The sequence below is a fragment of the Delphinus delphis genome, chromosome 14, assembly GCF_949987515.2.
Source record: "Delphinus delphis chromosome 14, mDelDel1.2, whole genome shotgun sequence".
NCBI classification, from domain to species: domain Eukaryota; kingdom Metazoa; phylum Chordata; class Mammalia; order Artiodactyla; family Delphinidae; genus Delphinus; species Delphinus delphis.
In genome coordinates this window covers 66,540,464-66,567,695 of record NC_082696.1, presented here as the reverse complement: position 1 = coordinate 66,567,695, position 27,232 = coordinate 66,540,464, and the positions used below count along the sequence as shown (strand labels likewise).

Below are 27,232 nucleotides of genomic sequence, written 5' to 3'. Positions count from 1 at the left end.
TTTCACTGCCGAGGGCCCAGGTTTGATCCCTGGTCGGGGAACTAAGATCCCACATGCTATGTGGTGAGGCCAAAGTAATAAAAAAGAAAGAAAAGAAAAGTAGGATAGAAGTTAGCAGGGGCTGGGGGAGAGGGGAATTATTGTTTAATGGCTACAGAGTTTCTGTTTGGGGTAATTAAAAGTTCTGGAATTGAATAATGGTGACGATTGCACAACATTGGAAATATTCTTGATGCCACTGAATTATAAAGTAAAAAATGGTTAAAATGGTAAAGTTTATGTTATGTATATTTAACCATAACAAAAAAAAATTTTTTAGTTCACCCAAGAAGCAGAAAACTTAAATAGTCTAATTACCGTAGAAAAGATTAGAAATGTGATTAAAGATGCAACCTTTAAAAAAGCGCTAGAGCCAGATGGTTTCACAGCCCTGTTCTGTATTTTAACAAAAAACCAATTCCAATGTTGTTTAAACTATTGTAAAGCATAGAGCAAAATGGAAAGCTGGATTTGTGTTATGAAACCAGTGCAACCTTAATACCAAAACCAGGTAAATATAAATGAGAGTGAGAGAAATAATACAAGAATTATAGAGCAATCCCAATTATGAATTAGAAACAAAAATTCTTAATAACCTTACTTAATAAAATACAGCACATATCAGAATAGTACAGTGTGACCAGGTAGAGTTTGATCCAGGAATGCAAGGATGGTTCCGTAATTCATTACACCAACAGGTTAAAAGGGAAAAAACCCCACATGATTATATTAACAATTGCTGAAAAGACAATGATTCCAATAAAAATCAGGAAATAAGAGAGGACAGTTCTTACCTCTCGACCATAGTTCATCAGGCATTGGACCACTGTGCTTTGCTCTGTCAATGTTTCAACGTATTGAAAATGTGGTCTAAGTAGCTACCTGTAAGGAGCATGGAGGCCATTAACTGATACCTTCTAACTTAGGAATAGATGTACTATAGGAACCAATGGGATTCTTTTTTAAAAAATTAATTTATTTATTTATTCAGCTGCGTCAGGTCTTAGTTGCAGCACGCGGGATCTGTTAGTTGTGGCACGCGAGATCTTTTAGTTGTGGCATGCGGGGTCTTTAGTTGAGGCATTTGGGATCTAGTTCCCTGACCAGGCACCAGACCAAGGCCCCCTGCATTGGGAGCGTGGAGTCTTAGCCACTGGACCGCCAGGGAAGTCCCTAACCAATGGGATTCTTTACAGCCAATTAAGTTGCTTGAAATATTTTCGTCCTTCTGGTTGGTGGACCTTTCTAGAAGCAAGCCCAACCCTAACAGTTTCTGTATCACCTCAAAAGGAATTTTCTTATTAATGAAGCCATTATGTTTGAATAATTGATTCCTAACCATACACATTTAAAATCATCTCTCCCAATTATTTATGATTATTAGGCCCTCCCCAAAGTAAGACTTAGAGAAACATTATGAAGCTTTTTGGCACTGACCGTTTTAAAGGGAAGGACTCTTATTTTAGAGGACAGTCCCAGTAGCCCTGCCCGAGTATGATTGGACTGTTGACCCCCGCCAGTGCAGGAATTTTACATCTGCCCCCATTACATTTTGTCTTGTTAAAATTAGCCTGTCCTTCCAATCTGAGATTGTATTGGATCCTGATTTTTGTCATCCAAGGACTTTATTCCCTCGCTGTTTCTTGTCACCTACGGTCTGATTAAGATGTGATTCAAGTAGGCAGGTAGACAAATCACATTTCCAAAGAGGAAAGAAAGTTCTGAAGTCTCTCTAAACTATACATTTTTTTTAAATGTAAAGTTTTATTTTCTCACTTTCCTTTTATCCGTGGCACTTTTTCTTTGTCCATTTTCTCCCCTGAATATCTTGATAACTGTGTTTTCATTGAATCATAAGCCTGAGAAGGACTTTGACGTTTTGGACCCAAATCTACACCATTCCAGGCAGTCGAAGCTCTGGGAATACTGTTTATGATCAGGGGACCCTGGGGACACCTAAGAAAGTTTGTGGGGAGCCTTGTAATACAATTTAAAACCGGAACAAGGGGCCAAGTGGCCAGGATTCCAGCTGTTATTTGTTCTGCCACAAATAAAACTTGAGCTCTTGAAAATCACTGACCCTCTGCTAGCCTTACTTATCCTCTCCAAATTAAATTCTCAAAGACCCTTTTCAATCCGAGTATTATATTGTTTCTAAAATATGTGCCACTCCTACTTTACTACTGTTACAACTTTCTTGCTTCCTCTCTCTCTTTCCTGTTTCCTTAATGCTGCAGGTAATACAGACAGACTTTACTTGCCTCAAAAGACTGCATGATCCTGACCTATTGTATTTCTCATGATCTGAAGAAAGGAAGTGTTGTCATTTTGAAATTATTACACTAATTTAGGTTATACCTAAATTCTTCTTGTTGAACTGTTTCCCTTCATGTGGGTCACATCTCTGCAACTGCCCTCCTTGTAACCACACCCAGTTAAGATGGCTCAATTGTTTTATTTCGTTGAGCTAATGGGTCTCAATTCCTTTAGCCTCCTTTTGCCCCGTGCGTCTGTGTGAGCTTGAGCAAAAGCATATCATTTTGTTCCAGGAATGGCTAAGCACCCTTTCTTCTCACTTCTCAGGTCCACTCTGTTAGACCAGGCAGCTTCCTTGAGGAGTCAGGGCTCAGCACCCATGGGGCAGGTGTTCATGGGGCGAGTGTTGTCAGTGTGAAAGGCCTGCCCTTTAGTAAGGAGGATCTGAGATACCTAAGCAGGAGAAAGAAGCTGTGACCCAGCTTCCAGGTCCTGACTGGAGTAATGAGTGACCAGGGTCACAGGCCAGGACTCTGGGGTACCATGGAGTCTGTAGGAAGAGAGAGAGTCTTTCCAGGCTTGTTGCGGTGGCTTGTGGTTCTCAGATTACCCCTGGTTCGCCTCCCTGGGGCTCCGCCCCTCCCGAGGGAGGTGTCTCCAGTGTAAATACCTTGGTCCACCTGGAGTGTCTGGTGAGAGGGATTAAGTACCACATCTGAACACAGGGAGGAACAAAACACCTCCACTTTCTTTCAAGGTGTATTTTAAGCTGGTTACCTTTGGCTGGGCTCCCTTGTTGGTGGGAGATCTTTATCTGAACAGGAATTCTTCTCTAGGAATATTCCCTGACCGAGCCCCACCCCCTTCAGCTGGGAGTTAGGCTCTTCCAAACGAGTAGCAGGGACTTTTCACTCTGAGCGCCCTTTATGATCACCTGAGAGTGTAATTTACGGGTCACCTGCTGGAACGGGAGTCACTCTTTTGTTACCATGCAGCAGTTCTGCTGGAAATCGGGACCCGCAGGGCTCAACATGCCAGAACAAAGCAGCACCCAGACCAGAGCCCAGAGCTGTTGACAGTGAGGCCACTTTTTTGTTGTTGTTGCCTGGCTACGTCTCAAGGCCCTTTGCCATTCAGTTCCCTGGAAGTGAGTGTGTTCCAAGCCTCTGCCCCTCCCTGGTTGGATCAGGGAAATGTGCTCTCTGCAGGGTCCTGCACCCTCCCTCCCCTCGCTGTTCTCAGAAGGCCCATCCTGACCCCAGGGCAGGTTGGAGGGACCAGCACATTTAAAGCATGCAACGAGGGATTCATAACCTCTGGCTGCACGTTAGAATCACCTGGAACTTAAAAAACACCCACTCCAAGACCCCACCCTAGGCTGATGGAATCTGGGGTTGAAAGTTGAGATCTTAAAAATATTTTCAGGTGACTCTAATGTGGAACGGCATTGAAAACCGGTGGTTTATGTTAGTGGCTCTCAAAATGTGGTTCTATACTAGCAGCATCTGCTTCTCCTGGGAACTTGTTAGAAATGCAAATTCTCAGCCTCCACCCCAGACCTACAAAATCAGAAACCCTGGAAGGGGGCCCAGAGAGCTGTCTTTAACAAGCCTCTGCTGCCCAATAAAGTTTGAGGACCACTATTAATGCACAAGCAAGCTAGTTTCATGTGACCTGTGAATGTAACTGCAAAAGCACCAATAGAAGAGATGCCGTGGAAAAGGTGGGGTAAAAACGATAAGCCTCGTGTGGGGTGGTGGAATCACAGATGACTTGCTTTCATTTTCCGAATTTTTAGTAGTGTCATTGTATCGTTTATATACTCTCTTAAGATACAGAAAGTTCTGGGTTGAGGAGATGCAGTCTTTCAGTGTTTTGTACTGACAGCTGGGGACGAAAGCGTCATGAGGAATGTACCGAGAGGAATGACTCCTGCTGGAACGGTCCCCACTGGGCAGGTTTCACCTGAGGGCCTGTGGCTGCTCTGGGGAGGATTATTCCGGCCCCTCCTCAGCCCAGGTCACTCATTGGAATCACCTGGGGAGGATGTATAACCCCTGCTGCCTGCGCCCCACAGAGCCCTGAGTCAGCAACTCTGGAGGAAGGCCTCAGGCATCAGCACGGGTGGACAGACACACAGACCAACCTCCCCAGGCGATTCAGATGTACAGTGAGAATGGACAGCCTCTCTCCTCATCTTGAGATTCTGAGGAAACCAGGTAATTTGCAAGCACCCTCAGGGGCGATCATCTGGGAGCCGCGGGAGCGTCCTGAGAGTGGAGCCCTCTGCCAGGGGAGTGTCTCCTCCCACAGGAAGCAGCTAGCAGGGAGTGTGGTGGGCCAGAGCATGCGGGCTGGGGTCAGATGGCTTAGGGGTGAATCCAGACTCGAGTTACCTGCTGCGTGACATTGAACAAGTGACTGTCTCTCTAGGCTGCAGTTTTCTCATCTGTAAAATGGGCTTAATAATGCTGCCTACCTCCTAGGGTCGTTGGGAAGATTGAATGAGCTAATACATGTAAAACTCTTAAGATGTGCCTACCATGCCGTAAGCGTCCCATAAATGTTAGCTGCTGCTGGCCCTTGCTCTCATCCTTGTTGCTATTGGTCTTGCTGGGCTCACCAGGGCCTGGGTTGAGTTGGGTTAAACTGGTCTTTGAATTAGGCAGGGCCTAGGACAAACCAGTGCTTCAGAAACTTCTTCCTCTTATCATTCATGGTCCACAGTCTTTCCTCCTCTTCCCATGTCCTCCACTGGCCATTCCTAGGGGCGTGGAGGTTGAGACCGGTTGTACCCTTAAGTACAGGTCATTCAAAGACCCCTCTAAGGATCAGTTTTTATTTGCCCCCTCACACTTAGCGTGGTTTCAGCCTTCTGCGTTTGTCAGGCATGACCTTGGGGTATCCCTGTGTGCTGGGTGGGAGCAGCTACTCCCCTGAATGGCTCTACTTTTGTTGCTTTTCACTACAGAATGTTCTGGAAAACCAACCACATTTCTGGGTGGGTGGTGTGTTTGTGTGTGTGTGTGTGTGTGTGTGTGTGTGTGTGTGTGTGTGTGGTTGTGTTAGGAGAGCCCAGGGAACAGGAGTGGACAGCTTCAGGGTCAATGGGAAGCCAGTTACTACCGCCTTTGCTACTTGCTGTAGTTTTACCAGATGCCAGAAAAGGAGCCAGACATGCAAGGGGGACACTGACCCTCCTCAGAGGAGCCCCTGTGTCACTGTTGCAGCGCTCAGATGCTCGTGAAGCCCCCAGGATGCCTACACCTCCTCTGAGGGGTTGAGACGTCTCCGAACCTGGAGGCTGCAGCCCGCCAGGCCCGCCTTGTCTCTGGTCAAGCGTGGAACTGTGGAATTTGCTCCAGTGACCCTGGGAGGCCCGGCCTGCCCTGTGGTTGAGGAGCGCCGGGATTGGTTTGAGGTGTAGTCCCGCACTCGGGGAGATCACGGCCTAGTGGGAAGGGCCCTCAGAACAGGACTGGTGGTTCCCTGAGGGGAGCCGAAGTGCTGTGGGTGTGGAGAAGGCAGCCGTGAACATTTCTTCTCGCAGAACTGGAGAAGGGTTTTATCAGTAAAGAAGCCCCTTCCAGAGAGACGTGGAGACGTGGGACCTTGTATTTCAAAACCCTCCAGCAAGGGCCCACCTGGCTATCCAGGTGACCCAAGGTGCAAGTCTTCTCCCAGGTCTGTGCCCTCGAAAACATCTCACTTGTGTCCGAGGCAACGGTGCAGGGGTGTCAGGGAGGAGAGGCAGCGGTTGGGGTGTCTTCAGGGGCGAGGCTGGGGACAGTTGGAGGGAAGGAAACCCGTGATGGATGGTGGGCGTTCCCTCACTTATCCTGTTTGAAGCCTGCGGGGTGAGTAGTGGAGACCGTTCCTGTTTCACAGATGAGGAAAGGGGCTTAGGAGAGTGTCCTGCACAAAATCTCACAGGTGTTACTAGTCAGAGCCGGGATTTGAACGAGGCTTGTCGGGCTCCAGTGCCTCTGGCCTCTCTTTTCTCCACAGAGGGGACTCTGCTGACCTTGGAGGGGGAAGCTGCCTGCAGTCCAGGGCCGCCTCGTTAGTAATCTGTAGTTTCTGAAGTGCCCTCCAGACGTGGCCTGGTTGGAACCACATCGGTGTTTCCTTCTCTGCATCTTCTGATTCTTTGGTGTTCACTTGGGCAGACCCTTTCGCCTCCTTGGGCCTCAGCTTCCACACTGTAATATCTGGTTGCTGACAGGGATGTTCCTTGGGGCTCCCCTGACCTGTGGCACCAGCTACTCCTCGGCCTGTGGCCTCCTTCCCAGCCTCTCTCGGGGCAGCTTCTGCCCGCACGGTCTGCACTTTCCAGATGCTCAGAAGCTCTTGTGTCCCGCCATCCTGTCAGCCCTCCTCACAGCACACACGTCTTTCTCCTCACAAATGCAGTGGGCTTCCCCTTGTTTCAGGATGCTCTAGAAGCCTTGTGAAGGTCACTGATCCGATGACCTGGACGAGGACGCAGGACAGGTGGAGCCCGGGGCCAGGCCCAGCGAGGGGGGAACCAGGCTCTCTGGCTCCATCTCATCAGCTGTGGACATTTCGTCGGAGGAGTCAAGGTTAAGCGGCCCGCGCTGAGCACAGTTGCCAGCCAAGGCAGGTCACGCTTTCATCTCATCTCAGACGTTGTCTTTTTATGAAGGCTTTTTATAGCCCACTTTCTTAGGACACACTTTTTTCTTAATTAAGAATTCTAATTTTAAAGTGAGCTCTGACCTCTTTCTTTCCAGAATCATTCTGATGCTTTGATTGCATTTCGCGGGTTGAAGTTAAGATCCTTTATTGTCTGCCATCTTGTTTTCCTGCAAGGCTAGTTACCCACAGCAAACGGGCGCTTGATCGAGATCATAAACGGGTTTATCCTGCTAGAATATCAGTAAAGGCCTTTGGGAAGTTTTACCAAGATGCGAGAGAGGACTCAGGCCGTGTGAGACCCTTATTCCCCTGGGAGTGTTTCAGCACAGGTGGGGCCGTGCATGGTTAAATGCTGTTTGGAGCTGGGGTGGGAACGTTTCTTCACCGTGAACTTGAGGGAGAAAGCAAAGGCAACATAATGGCTCCTTCAAAAGTTGGAGAATTAGGCGTTTGGCAAGGTCAGTTCTCTAGATGGAAACTGATTTACACTGAAGAGGATTATTCTGAGTGGGACCCTCAGTGTCACAGCTCAGGAGCCCGCTTGCAGGGAACGGTCATCTCTGTGCCCCACCAGCAGGGCTGAGAAGCCCGCTCAGGTGCACAGGAGACGTGCACTCACGTGTGTTCTGCCAGCCACTGGGAACAACCTGGAACCCATCAGTGGGAGAATGAGTGAATGATGTGACAATATTTTTAAAAAACTCAAAAATATAATGTTGGACCCCCCAAATTGCCAAATGACATTGTACAGTTTAATACCATTTATGTAAGGTTTGAAGACAAGCAAAACGATGTGCATCTATTATGCGTGGCTACAAACGTGTAGTGAAGTGTAATAAAAGGGACAGGAATGACGAATCCCAAATTGAGCGGCTACCTCGGGGTTGAGGGGAAATGAGATCTGGGAGGGGTTCACGAGGAATGGCTACGGTTTCTCTAATTTTTTCTTAAAGTGATTGGTGGTTGTGTACGTTTTAAAATGTTCATATTTTTGAATGGCTGAAACACTTTGTAATTTAAAAATTTGTTTCTAAAGAGGGGAGAATGTGTTTTAACGGTTTGTCCATCAGTTTCAGTTTTGAGGAATTACTAACTAGACTTCTCCGGGGCTGATTAGCTTGACTCTTTGCTGCTCTCCCATCTCTTACCCCATCAGATTCACTGTGGCCACTTCACCATCCCTGACTATCAAACCAGTGCGGAAATAAGAGAAAACTTGAAAGCCCTCACTTTCCTACTTGGTGGTTGGATGAGCGGGGAGTGGAAATTATGCACTAAGGGAAGTCTCCACAGTTTGAGCATATTTTGTTCCTTGATCACAGTGCCAATAGCCAAGGTTAACCAAGACAAACTTGAATTCCGGATGAATCCATAAGAATCTCCTGCCAAACTGAACGGGGTGGGTGGGGTGTGGGGGTGGCGGGGAGCGCCACTGTGCAAACCTTGCTCTAGGCTCCCCGCCCCCAGGGGAAGAGCGCGTGACGTCTTGTTCTGAAATCAGTGTTTGCTCTGCATTGACAGCATGGCCGGACCCCCTTGCATCTTGCTGCCAATAAGGGCCATCTTTCTGTGGTCCAGATCTTGCTGAAGGCTGGCTGCGACCTCGATGTCCAGGACGATGTGAGTAGAAGCCATCATTCTATCAGGGCATGGTTGTCAAGGGGGCTTTTCTGCCTCAAATCCCACAACGTGTAACTAGCTATGAGGGGAGGGAGGGGGCGGTAGGAGATGCTCTCCAGCACTTTGTAGCTTCATCTTGGTGGGAAGAACTTCCTCTTGAAGGTCGGCTGTGGGCCCCATTCTCAGTAGCAAGGTCGAGTTTGGGAGTGTGAGCTGGTCTTGCCATCATGGTTCCTATCTAGTGGTAGTATTTCCTGTCTAGTATTATTCAAGTGCAGAGCCTCGAAGGGCATCTTGTCTGTGTCCTGTCTCAGTATGAAGGAGCACACCACACACACACACACACACACACACACACACACACACACACACTCACACACACGAGTATGGGCAAGGCTTGCTGGAAATGTGTCATTGACCAAACTTATAACTGGAGAAAAGGTGAAGCTTAAAAACTTAATTTTTTTATCTTCTCGCCTTGATTTCTCTTATTCTGTATACATTCAGTTAAAAAGGACCTATTTAAAGAAACAACAGCACACTGATCTCATGGAATCTGAGAAAAAGGAGGCCTCCAGAAAGAGTTCACTCTGGTGCCCTGCCATGATTGAAACTCAGTCTCTGAGTTTCTTTAGTCAGACTATCTAGAAAGAGATTCCAGTGGCTCTTTTGGAGTCAAGAATCCATTCCTGAGTAAATCAGCAGTGGCTGGCATGGGGTCACCTAGTGCATAGGGTGGCCCTGTTGGGTCTTTGAAGAGGGTGAACTCTCTAAGAAGGGGGTGTAGAAAAGATTATGTAAATTGCCGTCCAGTGAGCTATTAGGAAAATATCCTAATGATAATCTGATTGGAAGCTATTTTCAGAGACTTTCAATTCTGTTTCTAACTCTGATTTGTATAGTAGGACTCAAAGGAGAAAGAACTTTTGTGAGGAACACAGACTCTTGGAGAGTTAGTATTTATAAACCCGTCCCAGATTCACCTGTGATCTCTGTGGTTACAGAACGTTATCAGATTTCAGACACTCAGGTGGGCTAGGGTGTGGGTTACCATAGCGCTTCGAGGTTTCTTTGAGTCTGTGTAATGTCCTAAAACTTGGCAAACACACCAGTTGAGAAGGACAGCATTCACAAAGAAATAACCAAGTATGTCATATACACGGGCATAAGGCTGTCAGTGTCATTCATAAATTTCTGGTTATGTTTGGAACCTTTTGAGTCATCAAGGATATTATTTTCAAAAGATGCTGATCTAGCTTTAAGCTGTTGATTTCTACCCTGGGTCACAACACTTTTTTCTTTCCTTGCACTGTAGCCATCATAACATACCTGATTATATCTTATCCTTACATGACAGGAGCAAAAATACAGGGAGAGAGAAGAGATTCTGACCACAGGAAACGCAGGGCATTCAGTGCTTGGTGCAGATATGTCAGGCTGCACCTGGTTTTCTCTGTATAATTGAAGCCCTTGCTTGCCACGGTGGCAAGGCTGCAGTACCAGGCATGCTAACCCATCCTGACCCAACACTCCTGTCTCAGGTCCTGAGCTGCGAGTATCACTGTGTTCTCCTGAAGCAAAAGCCATGCTGACTTTCTAGAACTACTGCTGTTTATATCAGGCAAGATAGGAAGTAAAAACTCAGGAGCCAAGGCAGCCAAAGGGGGACATGGCCGCAGAAGGAAAGCCAGCTCTACTTTCAGAGAGGAGCTCTTTCACTTATTGAAATCTTTTTTTTTTTTTTTTTTTTGCATCTTTCCCTTGGTCTAGACGATGCGTACATTGCTTCTCCCAGGTAGCTTAAAACAAAACGAACAACAAAACAGTGTAGAAACAGCTGGGAATGGAGAACGTAGAATTGATCTTTACTGGTTCTGAAGTAATGCATTTGCCAGAATATGGTTCATGTGTGTCTTCTATACGTTTACTGTGCTTGTTGATCAGCCTTGAAACTCATGTAGGAAGTCAAGGAAGAAAACTCTTTATGAGTGCTCTTTAAAGAAGCTGGTGGGAGATTAAGTATTGGAAAAAAATCATTTCAGAAGTTACCTGTCTGGGGTGATGGGTAGCGATAGAGAAGGTTAATGTTATGAAGAATTTACTCCTAACTTCGTGTTCTACAGATACTGTGCTCTATGTCATGGTAAAGACTGAGAATTAGTTGAAGAATGACCTCCAGTGCCCTGGAGTGGGATTATTATGAATTTGAACCTGTGGAAACCAGTTCTTTAGAATATGCAACTCCAGGGGCAAGTTCCCTCTTGCCTCCTGCCAACCCTGTCAACTCTCATTGGAGCTCTAAGGCCATCTCTGATTGGTCAATGAGCAATCACACGGCCCCCACCTCAGAAATAGTCCAGGACCCCGTGGCCACAGTAAAAGGCATGAAGGAAGAGAAAAATAAGAAAAACCAGAGAAGCAAGGCTAGGAAGAACCCTGGAAGATCAGAGAGAGAAAAAGAGGTCAGCAATTATTTTGTGCACCTACCCTGTCTTGAGCTTCCTTGCAACATGTCTGCCTGTGGCACCTGGGAGGGATTCCTCCTGAAGAGGGGCATGGTCCACCCTTGCATGACTGGGGTTTCTCCCATGAGCTTGGCTTTGGAATCTGCCCACATTTGTGCTCACTCTTTTTCGCCGTGTAGGAGAGAACACTAAAAGTATTTCAGAACAAAGTTCTAGACCTCAGTGGTTGCAAATCGTTTGAAATCCCAAAGTAAGGAACACTGATGTCTTAAAAAATGGAGAGCTGGCGGTTCATGCACTTTGCAGACAGTTGCAGTCCCTTTGGAACACGATTTGCCTGTTCCAAACCGAAGTGCCAAACTGCAGGATTGCTGGGTCTTCAAGTTTCCAGCTTCAGCGCTTTCCTTCTGCTTCTTTCTTTGTAGTCAGTCATTCAACAAATACTTCTCAGGTGCCTATACTTGCCAAGGCACTGGGCTCAGTCACTTAGCTTGATGATGCCATAAACACTTAGCTTGATGATGCCATAAAGAGGCAGCCCATCCCACAGAAGCACCTGATCCTTCTTAAGGCCTGTCTTAAGGTCAATTGACCTCACAGGTTGTGAACAGCTCAGGGTGAGCGCAAAAAGCCTTACCAATTTGAGTTCTGCCCCAACCATGCTACCCCAGATTAGCTGGTTATCCCCTGAACTGCACTGGGCCTTAGTTTTTTTTAATTAATAAAATGAGAGAATTAGGTGCCACGGTGCTTGGAGTGTAGAAGAGGATTAATAAATATTTGCTGAATAAATAATGAGTAAATTTTGTTGAGAGTGCCACACTTTTCCTAGCTTTTTTTTTTTTCCTCCAAAGTTTCAGAATTTCATGTTGATATTTATGTCAAAGTTGCTGCTTGGGTCTGTTATAAGTACGTAGTGAGGATACATCTTGTTCTTTTCTGTGTCATATTTCAAAGAGGAAATATTTCAAAGGTAAGTTTTAGTTTTATAGGAGGAAGAGTTGATTCACAGGTAACTGACCCTGTTTCAATCAAGAGTCTCAGGTGTTTGCTTATGTTGTGTTCTGGGGGGGAGTAGCTCTGAGACAGCCCGAGGTGGTCCTTGGCTTATGTATTTCGTGTCTCTCAGCCTGTGATGCTCACCTTGGCAACTTCAGGGTGGCTGGTTTTCATGTACTAGAGAAAGTGTCTCACCCAGTCCTCCAAACCCACCCCACCTGGTGTGAGCAAAGCTAACGGTCCTGCTCAAGGACCACTCAGGGTGGGGAAAGGCTGGCTTTGGCCTTCACAGCCGTGTATATCCGACACCTGAGGCAAGGACCCTGGCTTTGAGCGGGTCTGTGACTGAGGGGTGTGAAGATGGAGGGGAGGCTGTGGCCTGGAGACAGGCAGGGCCAGGAAAGGGGACACGCAGGAGACACCTGTGCCAGGTGCCTGAGGACCCTTTGTTCCCACCATAGCCTCACCCAGGTCGTCGGGTCTCCTTGCGCGTTTTGCTCGTCCCTCTGGAAATTGACGTTTAAGGGCTGAACTAGAAGTGAGATTTAGCTTCTTGCGTTGAGCTAGAGTTTCACAAAGGAATGTTACCCCCAGGGAAGCAAGTACAGGAGATTCATGCTAAAAGCAAGTAATAAATACTGGTGACATTCTGGCTCCAGAGCTGCCTCAACTCATGATGTAGTGGCAGCCCGTGAAACACAATAAAGCACTTGACTTGAAGCCAGGTTGAGGTCAGACCGCACCTTGACTTAGCAGCAAGAGTGGCCCACACTTTATGCAGAACATGCACAGAATGGTTACATTTGGTTACGTAAAAAGGTTGTTCTGATTGGGCCAAGGAGTGCTAGTTAGAATGCCGGCAGCTTGTGGGGATAGTAAAAGGCCTCTAATGATTAGAAATCTGACTGAGGCGGTGTTTACCCTGAAGGAGGGGCTGCAGCCTCACTTTTGTTGCTGAGAACAGGGCACCACGTTTCTTATCAGGTCAGTAACAAATTGCACTTGGGGTCCATTTTGGGAAAACCCATCACCATGCTGGTAGAGAAACAGGCAGTCTTGGGGATTCTTAGAGAAGTTTTAAAAAGTTAAGACTGGGCAATTTTTCATGATTACTAAGTACACCTCATCTGGAAACACTTCCTAAGTTGTTTGAAGACGAGGTGTGATGGCTTCGCACACCTTGTGCAAACACTGACCCAGTGGCCATGTTCTGCTTTTGACTGCATGGCACACAGAAAGGGTCCTCTTTGAGTAAGGGGTCTTGGAAAGGTGGGTGAGAAGAAAACCAAGGCTAAAGCTAATTTGTAATGGGAATAATAGCTTAGGATTCCAAGGGGAGGGTTTGGTGACAGAATGCAGTGGACAGTGGATGGAATCATGGTAATGGGAGGGTGGAGGTCTGGATCCATCACTGCAGAATGAACAGTGAGAAAAGCTTCTGAGACATGGACAGTCCCTTTCCTGGTATATTGGTACAGCTTAGACTTTTAATAAATAGCAGTTTTTCCTGATGCTAGAAATTATATGTGTAAAATGTTGGAAAGTATTAAAAAGTATAAGGAAGAAAATAAAAATCATTTCCCCTCATGTTTCTTTTTTTGTTTTTGTTTTGGCTGTGTTGGGTCTTTGTTGTTGTGTGCTGGCTTTCTCTAGTTGCGATGTGCGGGCTTCTCATCGCGGTGGCTTCTCTTGTTGCGGAGCACGGGCTCTAGGTGCGTGGGCTTCAGTAGTTGTGGCACGTGGGCTCAGCAGTTGTGGCTCACGGGCTCTAGAGCACAGGCTCAGTAGTTGTGGCGCACGAGCTTAGTTGCTCCGTGGCATGTGGGATGTTCCCGGACCTAGGGCTCGAACCCATGTCCCCTGCATTGGCAGGTGGATTCTTAACCACTGTGCCACTAGGGAAGTCCCTCCCCTCATGGATTTTTAAAGGGAGATTTTTAAAAATTTTAAGAATGTGAATTTGGTTTTTAAATAGGATTAAGTATTTTTTTACTGTCATGAACTATACATAACTTAAAATTGACCATCTAACCATTTTTAAGTGTACAGTTCAGTGGCATTAAGTACATTCCCATTGTTACAAAACCATCACCACCATCCATCCCCAGAACTTTTTTTTGGATTAAGTGCTTTTAAAGTGCATTGTCATTTGTTACAGGTTCCAGGGATGTAAGTAGGATCAGCATTTGATTAAGGCAGTTTATAGGTAGCAGTGCATCCTTCTTTAAAAATCCTCCATGTTTTCTGTCTTCTAATTGTCTTTCCTCTCTCGGGCTAAGGACCAGGAGTGCCCCAGAGCATGTCCTTTGCCCCTCCAGTGTTCCACCAGAAAACTGTTTATGTAAAACTCTTGCCAACCACATCATAGACCCCAAGAAGGGCAGGGAGGGACCTTGCCTCCTTTCACAGGTGAAGAACCTGAAGTCCAGCAAGGTGACAGGTGTCTCCCAAGGCTATGCGTGACGCACATCTCCTGACCCCCTTGCCCTGCGCCCCTTCCGTCCCACCAGGAGTTTTCCACACCATTCACGCATCTCCCCATTCAAGCCTGCGCCCCAGGCTGGACTTGATATCCTGAGTGCCTGTCAGAGATAAGATGTGCCCTCAGAGACTTCAGAACTCTCTCTTGCTACAGACTTGACGGTCTTACTTTTGGGATTTTAGTCCTTCTCTCAACTGCAATTAGGGGAAGAGTCAAGTTCCCTTTGGCGCCCTGACAGAGAAAAAGCAGGTCAGCAATCCCAGGAATCTGATCACAGAGAAGGGGGTCAAATGCAGCATAAATCAGCGAGGATGCTGTCCTGAAACATCAGAAGAGGCTTCTGAGAGACGTGCAGTGACAGCCTGAGCCCCTGGCCTCCTCAGATGTCCTAGCGTAACCCCTGCATTGCTCTAGGCCAGGGCCAATCAACACGTACACCCGCTCTCCGGTCGTGAGTGCCGCTAGCTGACAGAGCAGGCCCGTGAGTCCTCTGACCCTGGGGAACGGGAGGCCTCCGCAGGGAGTAGAGATTCCAGGCATTGCTGGTTCCATTGCACAGCACACAGCCCAGCCCGCTGACCCAGTCTTCACAGATGTGACAGTCACACTGCCGTCCCCTGGCGTGGCCCTCATCCAGAGGTCGGCTCTGTGGCCCAGGGCTGTTCTGCAGTTGGCTTAGGGTTACCACTGAGTTTGTGAACAAAATGACTCTCCAGGCATGCACTGTCTACTAACCAGCCCACCAAGCCCGGCTGGCGCGCGGTGATGGGGATGTCCCTGTGTCGGGTGGAGGGAGGGAGAGAGTGGTGAGGGGCCGGGGAGGGCTGACTGCTGTCCCTGTCTCCCCACCACCCGCAGGGGGATCAGACCGCCTTGCACCGGGCCACGGTGGTGGGGAACACCGAAGTCATCGCGGCGCTCATCCAGGAGGGCTGTGCTCTGGACCGACAGGACAAGGTGAGGAGGGAAGTGGGACGGGTCAGCCTGAGGACCCTCTTTGGGACCTGCCGAGCTCGTGAGATGCTGTCATTCCTGAGTCAGCTCTCATGCCTTAACATGAGGAAATCGTCCCAGGGTTCCTCTGAAAGAGTATCTGATATTGAATTTTTAAAAAACTCATGCCTCTGTTCTGTGGCAGCAGTGGGCAACCACATAAATATAAATGGTGAAGAAAAAAAGTCTAGAATTAGTGACCTTTGGAGGCCTGGGTGGGGGAAGGGATGTGCCCCAGCCTCTCTGTTTCCTTTTTTTTTTTTTTTTTAAGATAACGGAGTGAGTTAATTTATTTAAACTACACTGGAAGAGAAAATAAGCAAAATCAAGTCTTTAAAAAATCCCAATGACATAGTGTTTTTAAATTGTCCCAGTGTTTTTAAATTGTCAAACCATCTTAAAACATGGGACTTTGCAGTTAAGTGCAATCTGGCCTCTGTCCACTTTTTTTAAAAAACCTTTTATTACAGTGTAACATACATACACAGAAAGGTGCACAACTAATACGTGTGCAGCTCAGTGAGTTTGCACTGCCTGAGCTCATCTGTGTGAGCCCCCACATCAAGAAGGAGGTCATTACCAGCACCCAGAAGTGTTCCCACCTGGGACCCCCTTCACTCTTCCTTCTGCTTCCTGCTTCCGGGCCACATATCGGCCACCACCATTCCCAGCACCTGGCCTTTGGTACAGCCCTCGAGACCCTAGACTTCCCCTGTGGGTGTCAGCAATGCCAGGCCCGTGGCTTACTGTGTTGAATGAATGTCTAAGCCAGAGCCTGGACGCAGTTGGACACTGTCCCTGCACGGCCCCCAGCTGACGGCCCTGTGCCTGGCCTGGAACAGCCAGGAGGGCGTTTCCATCTCTCCTCTCTGTGCCCCCTCACCCCTAATCCCAGGTCCCACCCCATGCAGTTCATTGCACTTAATATGTCTTTTTTTAATAGTAAGTTAAGCAAATACAAGCTATGTTTAATGGGTTGATTTCTATTGAAAAACCATCCATTGAGGACACTCGTTTACCTTATTTACAGATAGATCACTGTTCTCAGTGCCTGCTCATTTGTTTGGGGCCCTGAGGCTTTTGGATTAAACTGGGAGAGATTAGATTTGGGGGAAGAAAAAGGAGCAGTGGAATCTACCTGTCTGCCCTTGGGGCCCTGGAACTTGTGAAGCTGGACTCTTCATTTGCCTGACCTTTGCAGGGTTCTCTCTGGGGCCAGAGCAGAGCAGAGGAGGCCCTCAGGGGCCATAGAGGTGGGGAGAAAGGGGCATTGTATCTCCTGATGCTACTTTCTGTTACATATGAGCTGTGCATGGGCCCTGGAGCCTTTCTCACCCTGGGTTCCCGGAGAGACTCAAGCCCTAATGCCGGAAGTCATCCACTGTAATACATCCTAAATCTAGAATGCACCTGGAACGGTACTTGTTAGGTACCGTTTCTGGAAGAGTGGAGAAACTGACCACTCAAATCACTGCCTGGGTTCTGTGGTTCAGGTGAGAAGCCCCGGCGGAGAAAGGCCCCTGCTTGTGCCCTGAAGTACCGTGTGCTCTGTTGACGGCAGTGAGACGGATCGGGCCCAGCTCATGTGCTTTCTCCTGTGTGTGCTCCCCAGGACGGGAACACGGCCCTGCACGAAGCGTCCTGGCACGGTTTCAGCCAGTCTGCCAAGCTGCTCGTTAAAGCAGGAGCCAACGTGCTTGCCAAGAACAAGGTGAGGCCCGGCAGGTGCTAGATCCCCTCGGCCACAGGTGAGGACAGCCTGCCTGCCTTCCCGGCGGAAGCCTCCTCTCGCTGAGCGGGGCGAGGGCTCAGGGCCACGGAACCTGGTGGGAATTGAAAGCTTGCAGCTCCTCGGTGGGAGCGATGCACGGGGTCCACGTGGGGGGGAGGAGGACCTACCTGGGGCCCCAGCCTCCCGTGAGCGCTGTGGCTTCCCTGCTGTCCCGTCGGTCTATGAGTGTGCGGTTGAGGGGGCCAGCCCTGTCCTGCGGGGACAGGAAAGGACAGCAGCCTCTCCTCTCTCTCGTTGTCCTCTGTCACCCCTCTCTCCTCCGTCCCTCTCCTTCCGTGCTCGTTATTAGTGTGTCCCTGGACTAGTTTAGAAGCTTCACAGCAGACTGACCCACCTGCCTGGGGCCTCCCCAGAGTGGCCTCGGCCTCTGTTGCTGTTGTCTCTCTGGGAGAGCTTGGCGTGTACCTCCTGCACAGCAGTGTGGGCTCACCATCCCCTCCCGCTGCCCCCTCCCTCGGGGGTACCCTGTTCCTTGCTGCCCACTGGCCTCCAGCCCAGTCCCCACAGGCCCATCGGGCGGTCTTTTAGAGGGCTCTCTTGGACTGCACACAGCTCTGTGCTGTGTTGACTGGTGAGATGTTTCTCATGGTTCCCTCAGGGGCCGAAAGCTTGAGGAAAGCAGCAAGCCATGCATCGTAACACCTCCAGTAATGCCTGGCTCACTGCCCGGCACGCTGGTGGCTCTCCATTTCTTCCAGGTGGTACATGGTCTGGAACATTATACCAACTCGAAGTAGGTGGTTTCCAGTTAATGGATAGGGAGGCCTAAGCTGGGAGCTAGTAGTCTTTTGTAAGATACGTGATTCGTTTGTGACACAATTAGGGCCGTAAACCAGCCCTGGTGGGTCTCCACCACGCTCCCTCCTGTCCCCTGCAGGGCCCCAAAAGTATTGTGTGGGAAGCCATGTGTCCTCTCTCTAGATAAAGCAGCAGGGGCTGTTGGAAGCACAGGTGAGGTGCCGTCCCAGAAGAGGGACTTCCATTCTGTACCAGCCACAGCCTCTGCGGAAGCCTCTAGAAGGTCCTTCCCTTTTTTTCCCCCCAGCTTTATTGAGGTATAATCGACAAATAAAATCGTAAGATATTCAAAGTGTACAACGTGATGATTTGATAATTCCCAGGTGTTAATGAACACATTGATCACCTCACATATTTACCTTTTGTGTGTGTGTGAGAACATTTAAGTTCTCCAATTAGCAAGCTTCAATTATAGAAGACAGTGTTATCAGCTGTGGTCACCACGTTATGCATTAGATCCTCAGGCCTTGTTCATCTTACAGCTGAAAGTTTATACCTTTTTCCCAACCTCTGTGTATTTCCCGACACCCCAGCTTCTGGCCACTTTTCTACTCTGTTTCTACCAGTCCATCTTTTTTTTTTTAGATTCCACGTAGACGTGAAATCATACGGTATTTGTCTTTCCCTAACTTATTTCACTTGGTGTATTGCCCTAGGTTCACCCATGTTGTCGCAAATGACAGGATTTCTTTCTTTTTTGAAGGCTGAATAATATTCCGTTGTATAAGAAAGGTCCTTACTCGGCAAAGTATAGCAGCCCTTGTCAGGGAGATCAGTACTCATTACTCAGGGTGGGGAAAATGCCTGCTATGTATATCTACCTAGGTCACAGTTGTTTTTAATTTCAGGTTTTGACATTGCAACCTTTTGCATCTGACGTCTTTCACTTTGTACAGTGGTTTTGAGAGTCTTATATTGTTTCGTGTGTGATTAGTTCATTCCTTTTTATTGCTGAGTAACGTTCCATCCACATTGTGGATGTACCACAATCTGTATTCTAACCCATGTCTTTTCATTTTCTTCATCCAAATGCTTTTCAGCATAATTGATTTTTTTTATTGGCAAAGTAAATTTTGGTATATTTCTACAGCCATCAGATTTCTTTTATTTCAGTCATTTATTCAACACATTTAATGACTCCCACGAAGCCAGCAGCTTTGAGACAACCTTCTCTATGTGCACTGAGAATCATACCAAGCTGAGCCCTGAGCCTTGCCACAGGGAGCGGAGTGTTTAAAACATTGGCAGACCCTTCATTTTGGAGGACTAAGCTAGCAGTGGTTCTCTACCCGGCTGCGCTTTAAAATCTCCCGGGAAACTTTAAAAACACGGGGAGAGGGGAGAAAACCAAACCCACCTGATGACCAGGCCTGGGGTGACCAGCTGTACCGTTTTTTTGCCCTGAGTTGGGGGCGGAGTTTCCCAGCATGCCGGCCTTTCAGTGCCTACACCCAATTGGCCTGGCCCCACCCCCTGGGGCAGGGCCATCAGAGTTGCGTCTGCGCACTGGTCTATTTAAAGGCCCCCCACCAGGTGACTCCAGACTGCAGCCGCGGATTGATGACCGACGGACGAGCTCCCGCAACTCTCGGGCTTAGAACTCACCACGTTCCTGGAGGTAACAGCAAGGAAGGAAGACTGCCCAGGCTGGTTAGAGCTAAGGTGGTGAGAGGGGAGTGAGTGACCCAGCAGCACACAGTTTCCCTTTATTTTTAAAAACTCATTCGTCTTTTTAAAGGGAAGGAATATAAACCATCCTTGAGTATGGGCAGATAGTGCTGTGTGATCCAGACAGGAGTAAAGCAGGCCAGGGAAAAGCCCTAAACAGGCAGGCTGATAGCTCTGAGCCCGCAGCTGCAGGCCTGACGCAGCTTTTAAGCTCAGCAGAACAAACATTGAGCTTATGTATTTAATCTCCTGAGTCCTTGCAGGCAGACACCAAATCACGTTGCCTGTTTCTCTTGTTGCTTTTCTAGGGGTTAGCAGCAGCCTTGCAGGCCTTATTCCCATAGTTTCAGAGTTCTCTTGTCAAAAATTCTTTCTGCAACGTTACTGTGGACATGATTCTGACCTTTGGTTGCCATTTTGACCTTGAAGGTAGAGTCCAAAAGCAAGAGGGTCTCCATCTGTGTGGGAAGTGACAGATGCAGTTGTATTATGGCCTGTTGGGTGGAGGCCTTGTCCGTAGTTCAAATTTTGATGTTTCAAGAAAAACCCAAGATTTAAAAAGGCTTGCAAATTCTGTTAACCTTTAGCCTGCAGTGTCGGATGTGGCCTGTTTGCCTTCCTGACCCTGTCGGTAGGGTAGCCAACCAACAGCCACCCTAACACGGCTCTCCTCTGTGTTCCTCTTGTCGCTAAGAGGAACAACCTCGTGCACGTGCACAGCACTCTGCCATTAAGAAGATGCTCCCCTAGGCTCTCCGAATCAATCCTCACAGCCTCAGCATGTAGGAGTCACGCTCCATTTTACAGGTAAGGAATTCAATTAAGAGCCTTGCCCAGTAGCTTGCAACGAGTTAAGTGGCAGAGCCAGGATCTTGGAACCAAGGTTTCTATGAGCGATGTGACTCTCCTGCCCGTTTGGATTCCCAATTAAATGTTCTTGCCACTGAAGCCCTGGGACCACCGATCGGGAAGCAGAGAACGTGAGCCTTGACTCTTCTGTGAGTAAGCCTCGGGCCCCGGCAAGGGCCCGCGGAGGAGGGGTTGCTAACGTGTGCTTCCTTCTGTCTGCTTCCCTCCCAGGCGGGGAACACGGCTCTGCACCTGGCCTGCCAGAATAGCCACGCCCAGAGCACACGCGTCCTCCTGCTGGGCGGCTCCCGCGCCGACCTCAAAAATAACGTGGGTGGACAAAACCGACCTCCCCCGCGCTGTCTCATGTCGCCTCGGAAAGTAACCCTGCAAGCATGCTAGAGTTCACATGTAGACAGTAAAAAGGGTTTGGGGGCTGCCGAGAAAGTATTCATTTTTTGCTAATTCCTAAGGGGTCCTTTAGGGGGATGGGAAGAGGACTCAACACTCGGAAACACTGCTTTTCTCCCATCCTTGCTCCCTTGCCTCTCAGCCTTGCAGTCTGTTTTATTGCGCACAGCAGGTGTCTCGCATATGAGTTTAGGAACGAAGCTAATTGTTTTCAGGAAGCCTTTGCCCGCAGAGGCTTCCTGAAAACTCTTAGCAAATACTGGTTGATGCTATACCCGGGAGGCCTTCTGATGCTCCATGCCCGGCGTCTACAAATCCATTACTGAGGCATCCTTGGGACGAGCTGATGGGCCAGTAGTTCTTAGAGGTGCCTGACCTACAAGGTGCCGTGGGTATCCCTCCTCCCTCCACAGAGCTGCATTTCCTTCATGAAGCCCGTGTCTCAGCCATGTGACAAGAGAATCTGAGGCTTCTCTCAAAAATGGCTTTAGCCGGGGCCCCTCTGATTGGGGGCAGGCTCATCTAACGTGGTTCTGAGAATGCTCTGAACTTCAGCTTTGAGCTTGGTTTCTTCTTAATCCGGGGGGAGAAGGTTGTGCTGACGGCCAGCATCTCTAGACAGAACTAGAGCTTGACTGGAAACGCCAGGGGAGCACTGCAGAAGGTCACCACATTGTCTCCAGTTCTGTTTTCTCTCTGGGAGCAGGACTAAGGAAAGTCCTGATCCCGAGTTTTTCTGAATGCCCTGTTTTATGCTCAACGATTGCTTCCTCATCAGCTCCCTAGACTACATTGCTCCCCATGGGATACTGGGGTCCAACTAAAATGGGATGCACTTGAATTTTTTAGAGTACACGCTCTTAAAGTCCAACGGCTCACCCTGCTCTCCTGGCCCTCTCAGCCATGATGGATCTGTGATGGGAAAGTCTCATTTCCAAAGCAGTGCTGTTGGTCTTAATCAGGTTACTCCAGAGCCTTCGGGTCTTAGGAGAGGCTGGGGGCAGCTGAGTCTTAGTAAATGCCAGCTAAGCAGAGCCTCCCTTAGCTCTTGCGAAGGTCTCATGGGGAGCAGGCATCCAGTGTACGAAACCTGAAACAGTCTGCATGGTGGGGAAAAAGCAGGGCTGCGGACAGAAAAGGGCTGTGAGTTGTGGAGTGAGCGTCTGTGATAAAGGAGATGCTTACAATTCAGGCTGTTACCTTCTAAAGAATATATGCTAGCCTGCCAGCTTTTAAAGGATATTTTCTTTTTATCTTCTGTTTTGTAACTGCTCAGACTGTGCTTAGAGTTTGATTTCTGTCCGCAGGCAGGCGACACCTGTTTGCACGTTGCTGCGCGCTATAATCACCTGTCCATCATTAAGCTCCTCCTCAGTGCTTTCTGTTCTGTCCATGAAAAGAACCAGGTCAGTGCGTGTGTCCTCCCCATGGTTAACCTGCACGTGTGTTGGCACAGACGGGAGCAGAGGCTGCTGGGGGGCGGTGTCCTTTCCTAGCCTGGGACTTGGCCAGTGCTGGCCTTTGCAGGACCCATGGAGTTCCTGTGGCCCTGGTTTATCTGGCCTCCTGGAGAAAGCATGCCCTTAGCATTCCAGTTCATATCACCACATTTGCATAGTGAACATTTTCTGGAGATCCTGCTGTGGGTTTTGTTTTTAGTGTGATTTTTAAAAAGGAAACCCACAAGAAAGAGTGGCTTAGTAAATAAGGAAGGGCGTTAGGTGTCTCATGACTCCTGAGTTCTCTTACCTGAACTGCCACCTTTATGTGAGCTGGGGGAGTCTCTCTTTTCTGTAAAGTTCGGCACCTGATCAGTATCTATGCCATATACTGGGGTTTTGAAATCTGTGATTATTAGTGTTCCGTGGAAATGTGATTTTTGTAGTTACGTGGATTTTTAAAAAGTTGTCTTGTTATTTATTGATACCTATACCTAAGTAATGCATTGTTTGACTTTTCTGAGTTTGGGTACGTAAATCTGAAATTTAAAAAAAAAGATTGTGATTCAGATTAAAAATACCCTATAATGGTGGTTACTGACCCTGGCCGCATATTAGAATCAACAGGATTTAAAAATACCATTCCTGAGTCCCACCCCAATATAAATGATCAGAACATCTTGGGGTGAGGTCCAGGCAATGGTATTTTGTTGTTGTTGTTGTTGGTTTGTTGCGGTATGCGGGCCTCTCACCATTGTGGCCTCTCCCGTTGCGGAGCGCAGGCTCAGCGGCCATGGCTCACGGGCCCAGCCGCTCCGCGGCACGTGGGATCTTCCCGGACAGGGGCACGAACCCGTGTCTCCTGCATCGGCAGGCGGACTCAACCACTGCGCCACCAGGGAAGCCCAGGCAATGGTATTTTTAAAAAGCTCCTGGCCTGAGTGTGCAGACAGGATTGAGAACCACTGACCTAATAAAATAGCTAAATTCTGTCATTCTCCAGCGTCGCCATGGACTCTAGGTTCATCAGGTTACCCCAAACAGCCCTCGCCAACCCGTGCTGCTTCTCAATCTGGGTGGTATATTACAGTCACCTGCCAGCTTTGGGAAATCATCAGACCCAAGCCACACTCCAGGCCAATTAAATCAGTGTCTGTGTGGGACCCAGGCATCAGTAGTTTTTAAGGCTTCCCAGCTGATTCCAATGAGCAGGCGAGACTGGAAACTACTGCTCCAGAGCTTCCCTCAAAACACGCAACTAGGTGACTCAGGAATGAAATGAACGCTTTCTTCGGCTACTTACCAGAGAAGGAGGGCCTTGGGATGGCGGGATTTTCATGCTTTACTTGTTCACCTGCCAGGAACGAATGAATGATTTCACTTCTATATTGGTTGGACTTATTTACGTCATTCTGTTTGGGAATTAAAAACAGTTTGCATGTGGAACTGGCCCACCAAGCTGCATTTGACATAGCCTTCTTTCACAGTTGATTGAAATATTTTTTTGTTAAAAACAACAAAAAAAAAAACTTACAGGCTATTTGGTAAGAGTTTGAAAACATCTGGTGTTAAGCGAATACTGATTCTCAGTGACTCCACCCAAACAAAACACCCTGGCCTGCAGGATGATTCCAGGTGGCCCTTTCACATCCCTGAGAATGGCTGCAGGGCTGGGATATTACTCCAGGGCCTGTGCAAGTAGCCATCTTCAAAGCTTCTGCTCATTCTAATTCAGAAACCAAGGGGTTCTCTGCCCACCCCCTGCCTGGGCAGAGGGACGGGGTCCAGAGCTCCTGGCTACCTGCCTGTGATCCTGCCTTTCAGGTCAGGTCCCACCATTCCCAACAACCCAGGCCCAAGCATGACTTTGCCCCCTGCATTTAATCCTGTCCTGTGATTTCTGGCATCTCTACTCAGAAAGGAATGTGGTATTCGTGCATAAGTTCATTCAGTTGCAGAGTCTCTTTCAAAAGAGCCACATTTAAACAACAGGGTCCTACTGTAGAGCGCAGGGAACTATATTCAATATCCTGTGATAAACCATAATGGAAAGGAACATGAAAGAATATATATATTTATAAAATGGAATCACTTTGCCATACAGTAGAAATGATCACAGCATTGTACATCAGCTATCCTTCAATAAAATAAATTTTAAAAATAAAAAATGAATTGAGTTAAAAATAATAAAAGAACCACATAACACTTTAGCCAAGGTCAGTCAGTCTAAGACAGATTTTAGTTTGACTTTGAAAAGCCACCGCCAGGCCATGGAATTAAAACGCCAGAGGCCTGTGGGCCACGATCCGATGGGGTTTAGCCGGCTTTCTTCTGATTAATTTCAGGCTGGAGACACAGCACTTCATATTGCTGCTGCCCTAAATCACAAGAAGGTGGTTAAAATCCTACTGGAAGCCGGAGCAGATGGGACCATTGTCAATAACGTAAGTGGAGTTGCAACAGTGGTGTCTAAAGGTGTTCCCACCCCTTTCTGGATCAGGGCCTGTGGTTGCTGCCCCACCCCCTGCGGACTCCAGAGCACAGCCTCACCCAGGCTCGCTCGGGAAGACCATGCGGCGGCACTGACCCCACGATCCTGGGGCCCGCGGGGGTGGACTTGAGGGGACCCTTGCTCTCAGCAGCCCCACGAGTTACAAACCCTGAGGGCTCATCTTCAGACAACTCAGCGAGCATGTCCTGGCATGAAAAAGGGTCAGGGGTGTGTAAGTAAACTGGCAAGTGGATGTTACCGAAAGTGAGTTCCAGGCCTTTTAAACAGATGTAGTCCTCAGAAAAATGGCCACCAGGCTAATCTTCCTCAAAACTCCAACTGCTTTCTCTCTAAAATCACCTTCTCTCACGCCCTCTCTCTCAATGTCTCCCTCCTCCCCTCCCCCTCTCATCCTATAGCAGGCACCAGTTCAGGCACCCTCTCTTCCTCGAGGTTGGCCTGTGATCTCTGTGCTCCTGAAATTGCACAGACTTGGGGGACACTGGGGGTGGAACAGTTGTCTGGGGAGTTGGGGGTGTCGAGGCTGGTAGTCCCCCCTCCCAGCTCTAGTACCTGGATTGGTGGTACCTCTCCCATGATGCTATGAGCACCTTTCCCTTCCTTTGAATCCCACTGTTTTCAACTCCTGGTATGGGCTTTAATCTTTCTAGAGTCTCTGTTATGGCCATAGCTTCCTAAATGTTTTTCACAGTCCAGTTCCTGAGACTCTGTGGCTGGGCCCTGATCCGCCCTTCCAGGTGTTTTCTCCATTGTACTCCCGGAAGATGTATCGCTTGGCTGGGTTTTTATGATGCTTTGTGTTTTCTCAAGTGACATGTTCCACCTTGACCCCATCTGTTTTGTTTTGTTTACCTCCCTCAATCCCTTTTCCAGGAAGCCTTCCTGGGTGAGCAGTGCCCCTGACCATTCTCTCTTAGAACACCTACTGCTCACCTGGTCAGCACTTAGCCCGTGTGCCTGTGTCCTCAGGTGTGACTGGGCTCCCCGTTGGATGGATGAGACTCAAGAGCAGGACCATGTCACATGCACGGTTGTGTTTTGCTGAGCACATGTGTAGGTGCTGGTGTGACCGGGTTGCTAGTTCCTGGGAGAGCTGTCCCCGCTGGGCTGTGCGAGCGTGGGGCTGCTGTTCCGTACTCACTGGTCCTCCCTTTGCCTTTCCTTAGGCAGGCCGGACTCCACTGGAGACTGCCCGCTACCACAATAACCCGGAAGTTGCTCTCCTCCTCACTAAAGCGCCCCAGGTAGGATTTTTTGCATTTTCCATTGTATTGATTATGCGGGGTCAGCAGGGTCGTTGGGATTCCCCGGTTGCCATCTACTGAAGCCAATTCAGACCAACTTAAGAAGGGGACAGATGGGCTTACTGTCCAGGCAGCAGGAAGTGTAGGAATCCATATGAGCCTCCAGGATACCTGGAACCAGAGATCTCAGGCCCAGCAGGCTGTTCTCACACATGGGCATCATTTCCTCTCTGTGGCTGGATCATTGTCACAACCAGTTTCCTGAATCATAATTTCCCAGCCAGGGAAAAGTTCCAGTTTAAAATGTCATAGGAGGGGGCTTCCCTGGTGGCGCAGTGGTTGAGAGTCCGCCTGCCGATGCAGGGGACACGGGTTCGTGCCCCGGTCCGGGAAGATCCCACGTGCCGCGGAGCGGCTGGGCCCTTGAGCCATGGCCGCTGGGCCTGCGTGTCCGGAGCCTGTGCTCCGCAACGGGAGAGGCCACAACGGTGAGAGGCCCGCATACCGCAAAAAAAAAAAAAAAAAAAAAAATGTCATAGGAGGGACTTCCCTGGTGGTCCAGTGGTTTAAAACTCAGTGCTTCCAATGCAGGGGGCGCAGGTTCAATCCCTGGTCAGGGTACTAAGATCCCACATGGAGTGCGGCACGGCCAAAAAATAAATAAAAACAGTAAAACATTGTAGGAGAAGATCATGATTGGCGAGCTTGGGGCAAATGCCCGGAACAGGTGGGGCAGAGGTGCTTTAGGAAGATGGTGGCATCCGTTTGACCACGTGGTTAGAAGAGAAGTATTTCCCACACAGAGGTGGGATGAGGCATCCGTCTGGGCAGACAAAGCCGTAAATGTCCACTAGAGGCAGTTGAGTACCGTATAGTTTTCTCATTTTTTATTAAATAATGGTATATTGGCCATCATTCAATTTAAGAAGATGACTGATATCTTAGTTGAGGTTGAAACGATCTAAGTCACAAAGAAATTTAATAGTGATGACTTATAAGCTATTTA

General features: G+C 48.5%; 1 protein-coding gene across 1 annotated transcript in view; it reads left to right on the top strand.

Annotated features, from left to right (window-relative positions):
- Positions 1-27,232, top strand: part of ANKRD6 (ankyrin repeat domain 6) — a 257,505-nt gene that overhangs the window by 134,489 nt on the left and 95,784 nt on the right. Inside the window, exons 3-9 of the mRNA XM_060030233.1 lie at positions 8,476-8,574; positions 15,379-15,477; positions 17,126-17,224; positions 20,852-20,950; positions 22,339-22,437; positions 24,816-24,914; positions 26,149-26,226. Coding sequence (XP_059886216.1) covers positions 8,476-8,574; positions 15,379-15,477; positions 17,126-17,224; positions 20,852-20,950; positions 22,339-22,437; positions 24,816-24,914; positions 26,149-26,226 — 672 coding nt within the window. The remainder of the gene's footprint in view (positions 1-8,475; positions 8,575-15,378; positions 15,478-17,125; positions 17,225-20,851; positions 20,951-22,338; positions 22,438-24,815; positions 24,915-26,148; positions 26,227-27,232) is intronic.